General features: G+C 40.1%; 1 protein-coding gene across 4 annotated transcripts in view; it reads right to left on the bottom strand.

Annotated features, from left to right (window-relative positions):
* SPECC1 (sperm antigen with calponin homology and coiled-coil domains 1) overlaps positions 1-16,638 on the bottom strand; it is a 375,500-nt gene that overhangs the window by 40,948 nt on the left and 317,914 nt on the right. For all 4 annotated transcript variants that reach the window (XM_044283769.1, XM_044283770.1, XM_044283771.1 and 1 more), the window contains one exon: positions 13,482-13,584. In XM_044283769.1, the coding sequence (XP_044139704.1) occupies positions 13,482-13,584 (103 nt within the window). The remainder of the gene's footprint in view (positions 1-13,481; positions 13,585-16,638) is intronic.

The raw sequence follows: 16,638 nt of genomic DNA on the forward strand, positions 1-16,638 counted from the left end.
ACCCGGATGCCCTACAGACGCCCACCTACGTCCATGTTTTGTGGATGGAAATCTGAACACTTGTCTGAACTCAACAATGCACACATGGTATAATGCATGTACCATGTCCTTTACACTGGGAAATGGTTGTTTTTGTTATTCGGATGCATTACCCTTCCTCCCACCCCTGCCGTCCCAGTCACAGGGTTTCCTCTGGTCAGTCTGGGCTCAGTAATGGAGCTAAAATAATTGCTAAAACAGATGAGGGCAAGAGAGTGCAGAATAACACACACGTCACTACATGTGATGGCCCGGCTGAGAGTCTCAGTGCCTGCATGATTCACATGTCACACACACAATTACTTAGTAGAAAGCAATGTTCTTTTCACTAGGAGCTAATAACCTCAATGATTCACCAGGCATCCCGTGCCTCAGCAATGTCCGTAGCTCACAGCCAACTGACGGACTTCATTCGCACATGCAGCCATGATTGGCTGGAATTTTATATAATTTATAATGATCTAAACATGCCAGAAGTTAATACATAATAAATACATCAAAAGGGTTGTCCGAGATAATTAACCACTGTAGACAAATAGTAAAAAAAGCTTAAAGGACATCTGTCTGTCCCTATGACACTGGGTGACCTGTTACATGTGCACTTGGCAGCTGAAGGCATCTGTGTTGGTCCCATGTACATATGTGCCCGCATTGCTGAGAAAAATGAGGTTTTAATATAAGCAAATGAGCCTCTAGAAGCAATGGGGGCGTTGCTGTTACACCTAGAGGCTCAGCTCTCTCTGCAACTGCCACGTCCTTTCCACTCTGATTGATAGGACCAGGTGTGATGATGATTTCACTGCCTGGCTCTGTTAATTATGATATAATAAAATAATTATATTTACAGTGCAGAGGGCGCAGCAGTTGCAGAGAGAGCAGAGCCTCTAGGTGTAATGGCTACGCCCCCGTTGCTCCTAGAGGCTCATTTGCATATATTAAAACATCATTTTTCTCAGCAATGCGGGCACATATGTACATGGGACCAACACAGATGCTTTCATCCGCCAAAAACACACATGTAACAGGTCAGCCAGTTTCACAGGTGCAAATTTGATTAAAAAAAAAAAAAATAAAAAAAAATAAAGTTACTCTTTTTATACCACTTTTTCTGGCGCCGTTCTCTGTGGTCGATTATTTGACCGCAGCAGCCAATCACTGTCCTCAGTGGTCTACTGCTACGAACAGTGATTAACTGTTATCTTAGCCAGTCACTGACACTGAACTGTGCAGTCATGTGCAGGAGTATGGAACGTCAATGCGTCAGCCAATCACTGTCCTCAGATATTTGTTATTATCTCAGACGAACCACAGGATAGGGGATAAATGTTAGATCAGTGGGGGTCCGACAGCACTCCCATAGAGATGACTGGAGCGGCAGTTTGCATCCATTCATTTCGGGGGCTCCAGTTCTCATGATCGGTGGGATCTCAGCGGCAGGACCCCCACCTAATAGTTATCCCCTGTCTGTGGAAAGGGGGTGACTTTTAACAACCCGAATACCTCTTTAAGTACAAAAAATTGATTTGAAGCAGCATTTTAAGGCAGGATGTTGTGACCAAAAAAAAAAAAAAAAACCACAGAAAAGCCAACAACTGGTAACACAAGAATAATTTCCGTTCTGGATTTTTACAACTTTAATCCACATTCTTTCTTCCTTGTGATAATACAGATCGGGAAACTCATCCTCTGCAAGGCTATTTGTCTGTGAAGGGACAGGCGCAGTCCGTGCATTCCTTGGCTGCTGACCCCTGCCAACTTTAGCTTTGCCAGCATGTCCTACATTAGTTCAGCATGTTCTCCAGTGCAGCCATTCTCATTTAAAGGACTTTACTATTGCATGCCTCAGGCAAATTCTTATACTGAAACAGATCACATTGTGATCACAAACACAAAAGGGGAAAATATTAAATATGCCAAAAAACACCCACCACGGCCAAATCACCTAGTCTAAACTGTATGTTCCCGTCTGAAGACCCATCTCCAGGACAGTAGTACAAGTTTCTAAATACACTGCATTACTTCTGCACAGAGCTGCATACACAATTCATCCAGTACTCTTCAGCTAGTCGTCTGCAAAATGTCCATTCAGTTGACAGCTAGTTCGACGACCACTTTTTCTGATGACGTCACTATATACATGCATGCTTGGTTGGTTCAGCCAAAAGTGCATGTGTTTTCAGCAGGGAGAATGAAATAAACCACTGCCAGAATTATTTCCGCAACATCTGCCCTCTGGGAGGGAGACAGGACAACCATCATAGACATTAGATGTGGGAGCACTCTTATTGTACAAATGCTGTTGATTCCTATCCATGATGCCAGACCATTAGTAAATTTGTTGGCAGCTCGTGTCTCCCCTGTGTAATTAGTGGGTTTTTGGATGCGTTTCAGATGCTATAAAAGGGTTATCATTGTGCTACAACAATTAATACCAATCGCAAGCAAGCATATTCATTTATTTCACAATACCTATGGGTTACCCTGCTCTGTACTCATGAGGGGCAAGACCCCCAAACAGTGCTGTCTACAGATGAGTGTGTGAAGTATGAAGCCATGTACATGCACTGCCTCTCCATACACTGTAGGGTCTTTTAAAGAAAAAAAAACAGTCCACTCGTGACCTGTATCTTAGGCATCTTATCAATCTAACTCAACTCCCATAAGAAGAAGAGGCGCTCCAATTTTCCAATTGATTGTGGATTTTTTTACCCAAGGCACAGCCAAGATTTCAGTCCCTCATTGGAGCCTTTTCCAAGCCATCCAGCCAAACATAACCCTGCTCTGTACTAATGAGAGGCAAAAATCCCAAAACAGCTGTCTACAGATAGGGGTCTATGATTTGGCTGGTATGAGCTAATTTGCATATGTCTTTCCAATGGAGATTCAACTGACAAATAAGTCTTCATAGACTGCAAGGGTCTCTTCAATGAGAAAAGTGCCTACCATGAGTGGTGTTTTACCAAGAGACCTTGGCTATGCAGAATGTCTGCTGGTGGTAGTTACACCTCTTTAATTAAAAAGTAACGCTTAGCTTTAAGATCCAGGGTAGTAGAAGGATACTATCTTAATTTGCTTACAACTTTTTTCACCCCATATTTGACATGTGACAGTTGCATGAAAATTTCTATTTCTGGACTGCAAGTGCACATCAGCAAGTAGTCACCATAGAAATAGAGACATTCTCATGAGAGATGCTTAGAAATCTTGGTCAAAATACAAATTCCATTATTCCCTATGGACCAAAAAATGTAATGTGATCTTTAATGTGAGACTTTTTTTCATAGATAAGGTCACGTGCAACTTTCTATCATACAGTCAACACATCAAATTACCTAAAGTAGAACTCCAGCAAAAAATCTTATTCTCTGACCTGCTAGAAAGGTACATAAATGTAATCTGTAGTGAATGCAATCTTCTCATCAGTGACTATTTATGAGTTATAACCTCCCATCTGATCCTCAGCTGTGTCATGTGACCAACTCTCTGATCTCCAATTGACACAGAACAGGAAGTCAGTTACTTCTCTTTTCATTCGTATGAGACGGAGTGTAAGGCTCCCATAGGAATACATAGAGAAACTGGCTTCCTGTCCACACATAAGATGCTGTATCATTTGGAAAGTTTGAGTCCTGGTCACATGACACAGCTGAGAAGCAGAAGCAGAAGGGAGAAGCAGAAGGGAGATACAGACACTGGTTAGAAAATGACAGTCACTGCAGATTACATCATGTTCATTTTTAACAGGTCAGAGAATAAAACATTTTTGCGAGAGTTCTTCTTTAAAGAGATTGTTTTGCCTGATGGGTCATCAGTATCTGATCTGTTGGGGTACGAAAACCAGGACCCCTGCTGATCAGCTGTTTGAGAAGGTCATGTGATGTCTCTTTCATCAGTCACATGACCTAGGTGCAGCTCAGCCCCATTGGGGATGAGGGGCAATACCAAGTACAGACCCACCAATCAGATACTGAATACCTATCCACCTATCCAACAGTATAAAAATCTCAGAAAACCCCTTTTAAATAATACAATGCTTAAAACCACAGCAGAAACTGTGACTCCACAATCCGAGTGGACTTTTAAAGCCCCCTTTTTCTAATTCTATCATTTAGCCTGCCATCCTGGTAGATGGCATCAATTTATCAGTTGATATAGTCTTTGGCATGATGATGTGTTGCCAGATGGCAGAGCACAAATGCAACGCCATCTTGTGGCCACAATGGGAAAGGTATCATGACCCTTTTTTCCGATTAGCATGATATTGACGCACCTTAGTAGTTAAGCACTGGAATCTTGTGCTGAATAGATGTTGGTAGGCATCAGTCAGGAATCACGATATCTGAAATACCTACGTTTCTCAAAAACAAAGTTGCCAACCATCCAGAAATTCCCAAATAGTCTAGAAAAACAGGGGACTTTTTCCTGTGTCCATAAAAAACAAACAAACAAATAAAAAAAAAAACTACATGTCCATGTGTGAATTTTTCATGCTTGAAAAAATAATTTTGGAGGTAGTTGGATGGTAGTTATTATTTTAATTCCCAATGAATACTGGTAATGAGTTCTTATCAGTATATTGAGCTATACACATGTATTACTTAATACCTTTACCATTCATTATGGGTTTCCAATTTGTTTGTAAAAAGTCTGGCTGTCCATGGCTTTTGGATAGGTTGAACAGAGAAAAGAAAGATTTGGTTAGAGACCTGTCCGGCAAGTTCTTCTTTTATGTAAGAGATATAAACGAAAAAACTAAACAAAACAAAAAGAAAAACACTTTTCACAGTGACGCCTCTACATATAACTTAGAACTATAGGAAAAGTAAAAAAAAAAATTGTGTTTTTTTTCAGCCATGATATCTGGGTACGAACCTAGTCCAAAAACAGTGAGCAGGGTGGTCATTTTCCCATGAATATCAGATTTCAAACACATGTGGACATCTCTTGTTTCACATTATATTTTGCTTTTAATGTAAATCTTTGCCTTTACTAACTGATACTGAAAACACAATGCCCTTGAAACCCCTTCACATGGAAGCTGTTCCCACACCCGCAGTCAGCATGACAGAGGAGATGTTAGTCTTGTAATCCATAGCGGCCTGCTTAATTGGTTTAGACTCAACTCTTCAATGGAAACACATTTCCTTTTGTTTTCTAGGAAGCTATAATTGAGAAAACGTGCCGGTAAACAACACTGGGGTTAGAAACTCTCGTCCCTGACTCGTCACTGCCTTGTGATTCTGAATGGGCTAAGGTGCAGTGAAAATGCTTCACTTTTTATATCTAATTCTTCTTAATTGTAAAAAAAAAAAATATATATTATTCCATATGTTCATGGCAACAAGAGAGTCTTAATGACTTTTCATTCCAGACTTCTGTGTGTTATATAATTGCATAAATAATGGAGGATTCAATGCATGTAATCTTTCTGCCTCTGCAATATATCCAATATGAAATGAGTATTCAATACAATACATAATAAGTAGATAAATGGGGGAGGGGGGGTTATTGAAAGCAGAAGAAATCTGCGCCTAACATCCATTACTAAATGTATATCTAGAAGCTTTAATGCATGTTTAGCATCCACATGACCAATGCACGCAATGAGGAACAATGTACCTTGTCATGTAGACTGTATACAGATAGCACGACAAAGCTAAGTCCTAAGTCCGCCGTTATTGTGCTCAAAGACGTGGCTATCACTTTAGGAAGTTGTCTGGTTTAAAACACCCATTTCACAAACCTGAGTAAACAGCAGAGGTCACCTATGCAGTACGCTTATCAGTTCATGGCAGTCTCTTTCGCCCTGGAGGACTTAGCAAGTTGAAAACTCTTCAATGCTTCACTTCTCCTGTGGAGGCGCTGCAGGAGAAATGACTGCTCCCAGGTTCTCCCATCGATAAAAGCTAATTGGTGGGGGTCTCACCAGTAGGACAATCGGTGATCAGTTTATTTGTAGCTGACCTTTCTAACAAAATGTAGTTATTCAAAGAGGCCAATCCTTTTAATATCACAGCTTCTACATTCAACATATCTTTGATCATTTAAATGATATTATTTAGCAACTGATCAGCATTTAGTTACTTTCTCATCTGCACTTTCCCTTTCCACTACTATGATCCGTCATAGGATCTCAATAGCGGGGGAAAACACTTCCGTTTTGTCCCCATTTGTTGTCAATGGGGACAAAACTGAACGAAACGGAGTGCAGCAGAATGTATTCCATTCCGTTTTGTTGCGTCCCCATCGCAGACAGAAGAACGCTGCAAGCAGTGTTATTCTGTCCGTGATGTGGTGTAGAACAAGATAGATCCGTCCTGACTCACAATGTAAGTCAATAGGGACGGATCAGTTTTCTCGGACACAATAGAAAACTGATCCGTCCCCCATTGACTTTCAGTGGTGTTCATGACGGATCGGTCATGACTATTTTAAATTAATACAACCCGATCCATTCATAACGGATGCAGACAGTTGTATCATCATAAAGGAAGTGTTTTTGCTGATCCATGACGGCTAGTGTGAAAGTAGCCTTAAACGGTTATCCAATGAAAAGTATTACTATGCAATGAATCAGGCATTTCAAATAAACTATTGTAGCAATATGCATGCAATGAAAATATTTATATTTTTCATGTACATTCCATTTCCTCTCTGATAGCTCCCCCTGCTGTTTCTTCTGTAGTTGATATTCTGGTCCACTTTCTCCTCCATTCAATGCTGACCTTGACATGCTTGGTAGCTTTCCTGCTCTCCTGTCACTGCTGGTGTAATTATCCCATAGTGAAGAGGCCCAGACATCTTTCATTCAGTAACTCAGGTGTCCCTTCTAAATTCCTAGACACATACAGCTTTAGTTGGTGGAGAAGGAAATTGAGGATGGGCATATTTCATGGCATTCTACTATTTAGGGCTCATGCACACAACGGTATGTATTTTGCGGCTTGCAAAACACGAATCCGAAAAAATAATAATGGATGACATCCATGTGACATCCATTTTTTTGGTGGATCCATTGTAACAATGCCTTTCCTTGTCCGCATATTGACAAGAATAGGACATGTTCTATTTTTGTTGTGGAACGAACATGCAGACATATGGAAACGGATTGCACACAGGGTCATTTCCGTTTTTTTTTGCGTATCTATTGAAGTGAATTGTCCCGCATACGGACCTGTTAAAAAAATAATAATACGTTCTTGTGCATGAGTCCAATGGGGCTGTGTGTGAGGGACTATTTTCTAGGCAAGGGAATAAGCGGTTAGCAATAGCTGACTGCATGCACTCCTGAGAGATGCAGGTGCTTGACTGTAACAATGCCTGCCCACAAATACTAAAGAGACAAGAACTGCAGAGGGGTGAGTAATGTACAATGGGCGTCTCCTTCTCCCTGGCTGCAGCGCTGTCCAATCACAGCAGAGGAAAAAAAAAAAACACTTCTCCCTGGCTGTGACGCTCTCTGCTTTGATTGGACGGGGCTACCGCCAGGGAGACGGAGACACCCACTGAGAAACAGGGCAGTCTCCTCCTCCCTGTACCCATCCTATTCATTAGCATACCAGGCAGGAAAAACTGCAGGGGGGCACAGCGGGCGAACAGAGCAGCACCCAGACAAACTAGTAAGCGATATTACATCCCTGCACAGTGCCCTACATATCCTGCTAGTTATTTCATAATGTCTGGACCCATGAAAGGTCCTCTTTAAGAATGAAACTATAACCAACTTAACAACTCATAAAACATAACATACCTCCTGTAATATATTTATCTATTTAATGTATGCTCCCTTCAATGCCTACAGAAGAAGTACAGCAAAGGCAGCCCCTGACGAGATACACGTCTGTATCAGGGAACTTTCCCTTGGGATATGACATAAGACTGTGCTGCTGTTTTCCACTCCCTACACACAGCCAGTGATGTTAATAGCCCTTATGGAGTACATCCCATGCGTCCTGTTTGTTCTAATGAAGCTTCTGTACGTGGGCTGTGTCCACCAGTCCCAGCAGCGTCCTTTTCCATATGTTCCTGTATGCTTCCTGCATATAATATATATGCTGGAGCAGAACGTGTGAAAATTCATGCCATCGCTGTTGGAAAGGCAGTCACTATGCAAAATATTTCTATTATCTCCTTCCTTTCTGACAACATTGATTAGGTAGAACGCTTACACCGGAGAGCACGTTTTCCATGTACCACTGTATTTGGTGATAATGCCATTTTTGGGCTTGTTTAACTAAACATGATCTTAAATATGACCGTAAACTAGAAAACTATTTATTTAAAGTCCTAATAGAAAATAATGTAATACACTTCAGACTCTGTTTTTCTTCTATTACATTGTTTACAAGAAGAGACCAGTAATACAGACGTGGACAAAATTGTTGGTACCCTTTGGTCAATGAAAGAAAAAGTCACAATGGTCACAGAAATAACTTTAATCTGACAAAAGTAATAATAAATTAAAATTCTATAAATGTTAACCAATGAAAGTCAGACATTGTTTTTCAACCATGCTTCAACAGAATTATGTAAAAAAATAAACTCATGAAACAGGCATGGACAAAAATGATGGTACCCCTAGAAAACACAGAACATAATGTGACCAAAGGGACATGTTAATTCAAGGTGTGTCCACTAATTAGCATCACAGGTGTCTACAACCTTGTAATCAGCCATTGGGCCTATATATATGGCTCCAGGTAATCACTGTGTTGTTTGGTGATATGGTGTGTACCACACTCGACATGGACCAGAGGAAGCAAAGGAAAGAGCTGTCTCAAGAGATCAGAAAGAAAATTATAGACAAGCATGTTAAAGGTAAAGGCTATAAGACCATCTCCAAGCAACTAGATGTTCCTGTGAGTACAGTTGCACATATTATTCATAAGTTTAAGATCCATGGGACTGTAGCCAACCTCCCTGGACGTGGCCGCAGGAGGAAAATTGATGACAAATCTAAGAGACGGATAATCCGAATGGTAACAAAAGAGCCTAGAAAGACTTCTAAAGAGATTCAAGGTGAACTTCATGCTCAAGGAACATCAGTGTCAGATCGCACCATCCGTCGTTGTTTGAGCCAAAGTGGACTACATGGGAGACGACCAAGGAGGACACCATTGTTGAAAACGAATCATAAAAAAGCAAGACTGGAATATGCCAAACTACATGTTGACAAGCCACAAAGCTTCTGGGAGAATGTCCTGTGGACAGATGAGACAAAAATCGAAGTTTTTGCCAAGGCACATCAGCTGTATGTTCACAGACGAAAAAATGAAGCATATCAAGAAAAGAACACTGTCCCTACTGTGAAACATGGAGGAGGCTCTGTTATGTTCTGGGGCTGCTTTGCTGCGTCTGGCACAGGGTGTCTTGAATCTGTGCAGGGTACAATGAAATCTCAAGACTATCAAGGAATTCTAGAGAGAAATGTACTAGCCAGTGTCAGAAAGCTTGGTCTCAGTCGCAGGTCATGGGTCTTGCAACAGGACAATGACCCAAAACACACCGCTAAAAACACCCAAGAATGGCTAAGAGGAAAAAATTGGACTATTCTAAAGTGGCCTTCTATGAGCCCTGACCTCAATCCTATTGAGCATCTTTGGAAGGAGCTGAAACATGCAGTCTGGAAAAGGCACCCTTCAAACCGGACACAACTGGAGCAGTTTGCTCATGAGGAGTGGGCCAAAATACCTGCTGAGAGGTGCAGATGTCTCATTGACAGTTACAGGAAGCGTTTGATTGCAGTGATTGCCTCAAAAGGTTGCGCAACAAAATATTAAGTTAGGGGTACCATCATTTTTGTCCATGCCTGTTTCATGAGTTTATTTTTTTACATAATTCTGTTGAAGCATGGTTGAAAAACAATGTCTGACTTTCATTGGTTAACATTTATAGAATTTTAATTTATTATTACTTTTGTCAGATTAAAGTTATTTCTGTGACCATTGTGACTTTTTCTTTCATTGACCAAAGGGTACCAACAATTTTGTCCACGTCTGTAAGAAATTGCCAGAGAGTGATATAATTTGTACAGATTTTGATATGCACCATAAATGGCATCTGTCAGCAGATCTGTGCCTATGACACCGGCTGACCTGTTACATGTGTGCTTGGCAGCTGAAGGCATCTGTGTTGGTCCCATGTTCATATGTGTGTCTGCATTGCTGAGAAAAATTATGTTTTAATATATGCAAATTAGCCTCTAGGAGCAATGGGGGCGTTACCATTACACCTAGAGGCTTTGCCGTCTCTACAACTGGCACACCCTTTACACTTTGATTGACAGGGCAGACAGTGTAAAAGTGATCATGTTTGTCTGGCCCCGTCAATCAAAGTGGATAGGACGTGGCAGCTGCAGAGAGAGTAGAACCTGTAGGTATAACTACAACGCCCCCGTTGCTCCTAGAGGCTCATTCACTTCATGTTCATTTACGTTTCCTAGCACACTTCAGAAACAAGCTTAGATAAGGCTCAGCTGACAACTTGGCTTTGCTATTCATTTTATCCAGGTCACGTATAGAGAGATATAAAGTAAAAAGTAGGTAAAAAGTTACTTAATGTCACTTATATGTTTTTTAAATTAAGGCACTAAATGATGTAGCATGCTCAATCAACTAAAAAAATGCACATGGCATTGTAATATTTTTATGTTCTTTGTTTTTGTTTTTTTAACACCACCAATGGCCATCCAAACAAAGAACATCTGTTTAAATGCATCTGTACATTCTTGTTTGGGATCCATCTGAAGAGAGGAGCCTTAAAGAGGCCCTGTCACCACTCCTGACATGTCTGTTTTAGTAAATACTGGCTTTTCACATGAAATGGGGGCATCTATAGTATTCTATGTTGTGATGTTCCTTTGTTATTCCTACTAGAAGTTAATAATTAAATTAACAACTGGGTGTTACCGGTTTGGGGGGGGGGGGGGTCCCTGCACAATCTGACATGGTCCAATCAACAGAGGAATGACACAACATAGAGTTAGAAAAATAGGGGCTCCCAAAACTGTCATTTCATGCATTATCCAAGTATTTACACAGACAGACATATTAGGGGAGGGGACAGGTGCCCTTTAAGGCTTCTCTGTTCAGATAGAGCCCACACTAGAATGGACTGAGGTAGAGGTAGTCTTTAACTGTCTTTTTAAGAAATTGCTCACATGGCATCTAAAAACTAAAATGTGAGCGATTGTGTGGGCTGAATGCATTCTGAAGCATACGTCAGCGTGTTATATCTGCTAAATATCAATGTCTCCAAACTTCAACATTGTCTAAAAACAATTATGTACAAAAATATGGGGCAGATTTATTGATGTTGTCATGAAACTAGACTAAACAGCCAGAAACTGACACAGAATGCTAAAACTCACTAAATATGTTAGAAACTTTCCTTGTCCCTTTGAACTTGGCACAGCAAACAGTATTGATCGCTGATGTATTTTGATGTACTTGTTTATTAAAGCTGTTTATTGCAATCTGGAGATGGTGAGGGCAGAGCCGGTGGACTGTTAGTGACCTGATGCAGCAAGAAACAAACAAGAAATCCATGTGTGGGTGTAGTAACATGGCCATTGGAGGTGTAGTGGACGTAGCTGCTGCAGACAGCGTGGGGCGGGGTCAGCTCTGTAGAGCAGCCAGGCTTGTTTATAAATAAAGTTAGGTAGTGAACAAAACAGGAAGCACTGACTGTAAACAGATCTGCCAGGATACTCTGCTGCCCAGACAGGGTGAAAGAAAGCAGACATGAAAAATAGGCATTGGGTGCATATATATGCATTGTGCGGGGTGTTAGGAGCACAATTTTGATTTTGGGAAGGGACAACCTCTTTAACAATTCAAATAAATTTGACACCAAATAAAAATCATGCATGTACAATATTCTGGCACAAAACAAACCTGTCTCAATATATAATTAATATACAGAAGGTCCGGGGTTCAAATCCCATACCAACCTCTCCCAACCCATATCTAAAGCCTCCTTTACACTGCTCAACGATTGTTGGTAAGGAAGTGTTTCTTCCTGACAATCGCCTGCACATCAGTGGAGGTGACACCTGTATTTACATGCAGCAATCTCCTCCACAGTATGATCACGAATGCCATTGCTCATCCTTATACAGAAGTGTTTGGCTGCAGCAGAGCATGTTTGGATAGCACGCTCGGTAGTCCACAAACAATTTAGGTGAACGTACCAATAATCTATTATTTTGCTTTATGCAGCACACTTGCTCTTCTGACATCTATCATAACCTAAGAGGGATGCCAGAAGGTGAAAAGTGGCCAGGGGTCTGTGGTTTACACATATGTGATTTAGTATAATTTTACCCAATGAACAATAGATTACATCGCTACTCATATTTTAAAAGAATCTTATGACTCATGGCCTACACAAACCACAGATTGAAATAGTATTTCATGATAGATTTGTAAGGATATTCAAGATCTCTTGTCTGCGTAATACTCCTGGTAATACTAGTGGGTGGCCGATGCACAGAATATACGCCAAAAATAAATTGTGAAGGCCTTAAAGAAAGTATGTGCATGTGCACAAGATACGTCCGATGTGGGTGTTCTGACTGAAGTCAGTATTTCATGCAGGGCATTACAGCAGACACAATATTCCAGTCTATGCAGGATAATAATTCATGGTTTGTTGATCTATAAAAGTGAAAATAAATCTGGTAACAATTCTCTAGAAGTCGTACAAAACTGTACTTTATTTGATTATTTTCTTTTTGCTCGTAATCAATGCCCGGAGCCACTAGATGAAATCCTTCATCTATAGAGAACATGTCACGTTCACTTTTAAGTGAAAAGTAAACTTTGCTGTTATCATTGTACATACAGGACATATCAATAAGATCTAATAATCAACCCATTAGAGACAGACACTAGTGGCAATTAATTGGCTTCAAAATATTCTCTTGGGCTAGTTTAACACATGCGCTAAAGCTATCCGACAGGCTGTTCTAGCAGAGGAACAGCTTGCTGGAGTTAGCCATATCCAGTTAAGCCAAACACTGCTGTGCACCGCCGGATCCCACTGATTACAATGGGATCTGGCAGGGATTTGGATGGTTTCCGGTATGAGTGTGGGTTTCAGCAGGACAAAAATTTGCGCATGGAACAGTTTTTGTCCAGCCAAAACGCGGCGCTCATGCCAAAGAGCCAGATCCTCACTGGATCCTATTATAGTCAATGGGGTCCTGTGGTGCAAGGCAGTATCCGGCTATGCCAGATATAGCAAACTCTGGCAGGATGTTCCTCTGCCAGATAAATTTTACGCATGTGTGAAACTAGCCTAAATGAGATGGTCTTCTGCTGCTCCTTCGGGTCTCAGACTGATGCCCAACAGCAGATCCTCTAGTACTCCACCAGTCAAGTCCTGAATGGGTACTATTTTAAGAAACTGCATAAAATGATATAAAATTCTGTGGCACTCACCGAATAACCCTCTGTTTTCTTTTGGCACCATCTCAGCAAAGCATTCCTTTTGGAGCCTCCGTATTCTCTGGCTAAGGCAGCTAACGGGTCTTTTCTTTCCACACTGAACAAAGAAAATGAGAAATATATTTAAATCGTAACAATAAAATGTAATATATTGACACATTCCTGTCCGATATATATATATATATATATATATATATATATATATATATATCTACACATACATGTTGCAGTTTCCCACTCTTAAAAGGGGTTGTCCACATACCTAATTTCTAATAGGTGTCGGCAGCCTGCATGTTCTATTGAAAGGATCATACTTACCTGCTCCCCGCCGCTCCGGTCCTTAGGCCTGGCTCCTGTGTCTCCATCTTCTGGTCCGGTGTTTGTTTTTTCCCTGCCTGACATGGGCATGATCACCCTCTTCAGCCAACCGCTGGCTTCAGTGGTGATGTGACCACAAGAGACACATAGGGGGGAATTTATCATGAGGAGAATATTAAAAGTTAGTTTTGCTTGAGTCTATGTTGGAGGACTTTGTGGCACAATTATCAAACGTCTCAGTTTGTTTGATAAATTTGACTCATCCTTAAACCTAACACTTCTGTCTAGAAAATCTACTCCAGTTTTCTTACGCCACCCTCCTCCTGAAGTCGCAATTATAAATTTGGAGTCAAACTCATTAACATAGCTAACCATACCCACTTTTCCACCAAATTGGAGTGAGTGGTGTAAAAAAATGCAAAAAGTCGCTAAATTTTGTGCAAGTGAGTGTAAAAAGTTGCAAATTTTTGCACAAGCACTTAAATTTTGCGCAAGCGAGTGCAAAAAAGTTGCAAAAGCCCTCTTTTGAGACTTTTTGATGCCAGAATTCTGGAGTGAAGGTATGATAAATCAGGGTCACACAGACAACCCTTTTAAAGCTTTTTCCCAGACTTTTAATAAATGGGGTTACAAAAATTTCTGTCTGAAAGAGGCTCTTTCTTTTAAGCTGAAACATTGTGTGGAAGGATAAAGGGTTATCCCATGATTAGTTTAAAAAAATGAAAATAAAAAAACATATAGTACATGACAATCTTTTTCCAACAAAAATAGAACCAGCCCTGCACCTTACATAGATCCAGAGATCTCCCCATTCATTGCTCTGCTACTTGTTCTTCAATCTACCAACTCAAGGGGCAAGTCCTTTCTGCTGCAGCACTCTCCGTAACTGTCCCAACTTTTAACAGATAGGGCTGGTGCAGTTGAAGGATATCTCTCAGTATGTATGTCCACCTCAGCAATGTTACTTAAGTGGACATAGAAATGTGAAAAAGAACAAAGTTTTTTTTAAAGTAGATTTGATCAAATCCCTAAGATGAAAATGGGGATTTAATTGTATTTTTTTTATAATAGTACGGTTTATGTGTCCGTTGTAGTTTAAGTAGTGGTGCCAATTTAAATTGCTCAATGACTAATAGCCTCTTCTATCCCTTCGTGAATCCACAAAGGTTTTTCTTCATCATGCCGCTTGTTCAAAAATGTCCTGATAGTTTCATTAAACTGTTCTTCAGATACAACTTCGGTCAGAGTTTGATTTTTTTTTTTCTATATCTGAACCCATGGCCAGGAGTGTGCCCCCACAGAAATATGCCTGGCTGTGTTCCCCCTGCCAGAATAGTATATACTAATAGTATATACTAATAGTATATAAGGGGTGTCGCTATGGCCTTTTATCAGCGAACTGTGAGAGCTATGGGATAAAGGACCTTTGATGACATCATCACCATGTGACCAGTCACATGTCTATGAGGTAATCAAAGGTCCTTCAACTGCTTTTCATTTTTTTCCAGGACTCCTTGTTTATTTCATCTTTTCACTAAAACAGTTGAGGGATTTGAACCAAATCACTGACTTTATTTAGGGAAATCACCCCACAGAGATGTTATTTTAAACATCTTCCGTGAATTGATCATCTCCCTTTAGGGATTTGATCAAATCTCCATTTTCATCATCTCCCTTTAGGGATTTGATCAAATCTCCATTTTCATCAATTCCCTTAGGGATTTGATCAAATCTCTATTTTCATCAATTCCCTTAGGGATTTGATCAAATCTCCATTTTCATCATTTCCCTTAGGGATTTGATCAAATCTCCATTTTCATCTTTTCCCTGCGACATATATATATATATAATATATCATGAATCACAGGAACATAAAAAAATTCTATTGCTTACAAACCTCATTTTTACTTAAGGTGTTAGAAATTTATTGCAAAGTTTTATATTGTTCTAATAAATATTTGTTTCCTCCAAGTGTACGAAAAGTAGCATTTTCCTTGGACAGGCAATAATAAAGATTTGATTAGATATTGGCCTAAACAAGACACCGACTGATCTAATTAGAGGAAGACATAGATAAAATGATCTTTTCACAGAGCATTATCTTGTCTTCTGCAAGTGTTCAGAAGTAAGAGATACAGTAACAGAAGGAGATGTGAGGAGCAAGAAAAAAAAAGGAATATTTTAACCAAATACCACTTTAAAGGGAAACTTTCATCAAAAATGTTTTTATTACATATTAACAGCCTATATGTAAATATTCTATGAATTTATTTAATTTAAAAACGGGTGGATGGTGATCTGTATATACTTTTATGAAGTCACTCCACGTATTCGATTTGCCCTGGCGTCACGGCTAACTCTCTGAGTCAGACCATCACTGTGACCAGAGCCACCATGTAGTGACTCATTTAGGGCATCACACGTTTATCTAGGTCTATCAAAAGAACAATAGAGATGTCATATTGTTAGCCCAATTCTGCACTTATTATCATAAAGAGTACACCGCAGATAACATCTTCCCCTCACAGCAGCATGAGCTGAGTAAATTCTGTGATGGGTATGGTTTTATAAATAGGGTCACTTCTTCAGGGTTTTTTTTTTTTTACACATCACCTCAGAGCCTCTGCAGCTGTCAGTCAGTGTTGAATAAATCACCAAACTGGACTTCAAATGAGCATGGAACTCTTTCTCTTCTGAACCCTGCAGTGTGTCCAAAAAGCAGTTTATGACCACATATTATTGTAAAAAATAATTATGTAATTCAATTTGGGGTGCTTGTCTTCCTGTTACTACTACTGGGGCTAAAGCAACATTTTACTGGAAAAAAAAAATT

This window comes from Bufo gargarizans, chromosome 3, assembly GCF_014858855.1.
Source record: "Bufo gargarizans isolate SCDJY-AF-19 chromosome 3, ASM1485885v1, whole genome shotgun sequence".
NCBI lineage: Eukaryota > Metazoa > Chordata > Amphibia > Anura > Bufonidae > Bufo > Bufo gargarizans.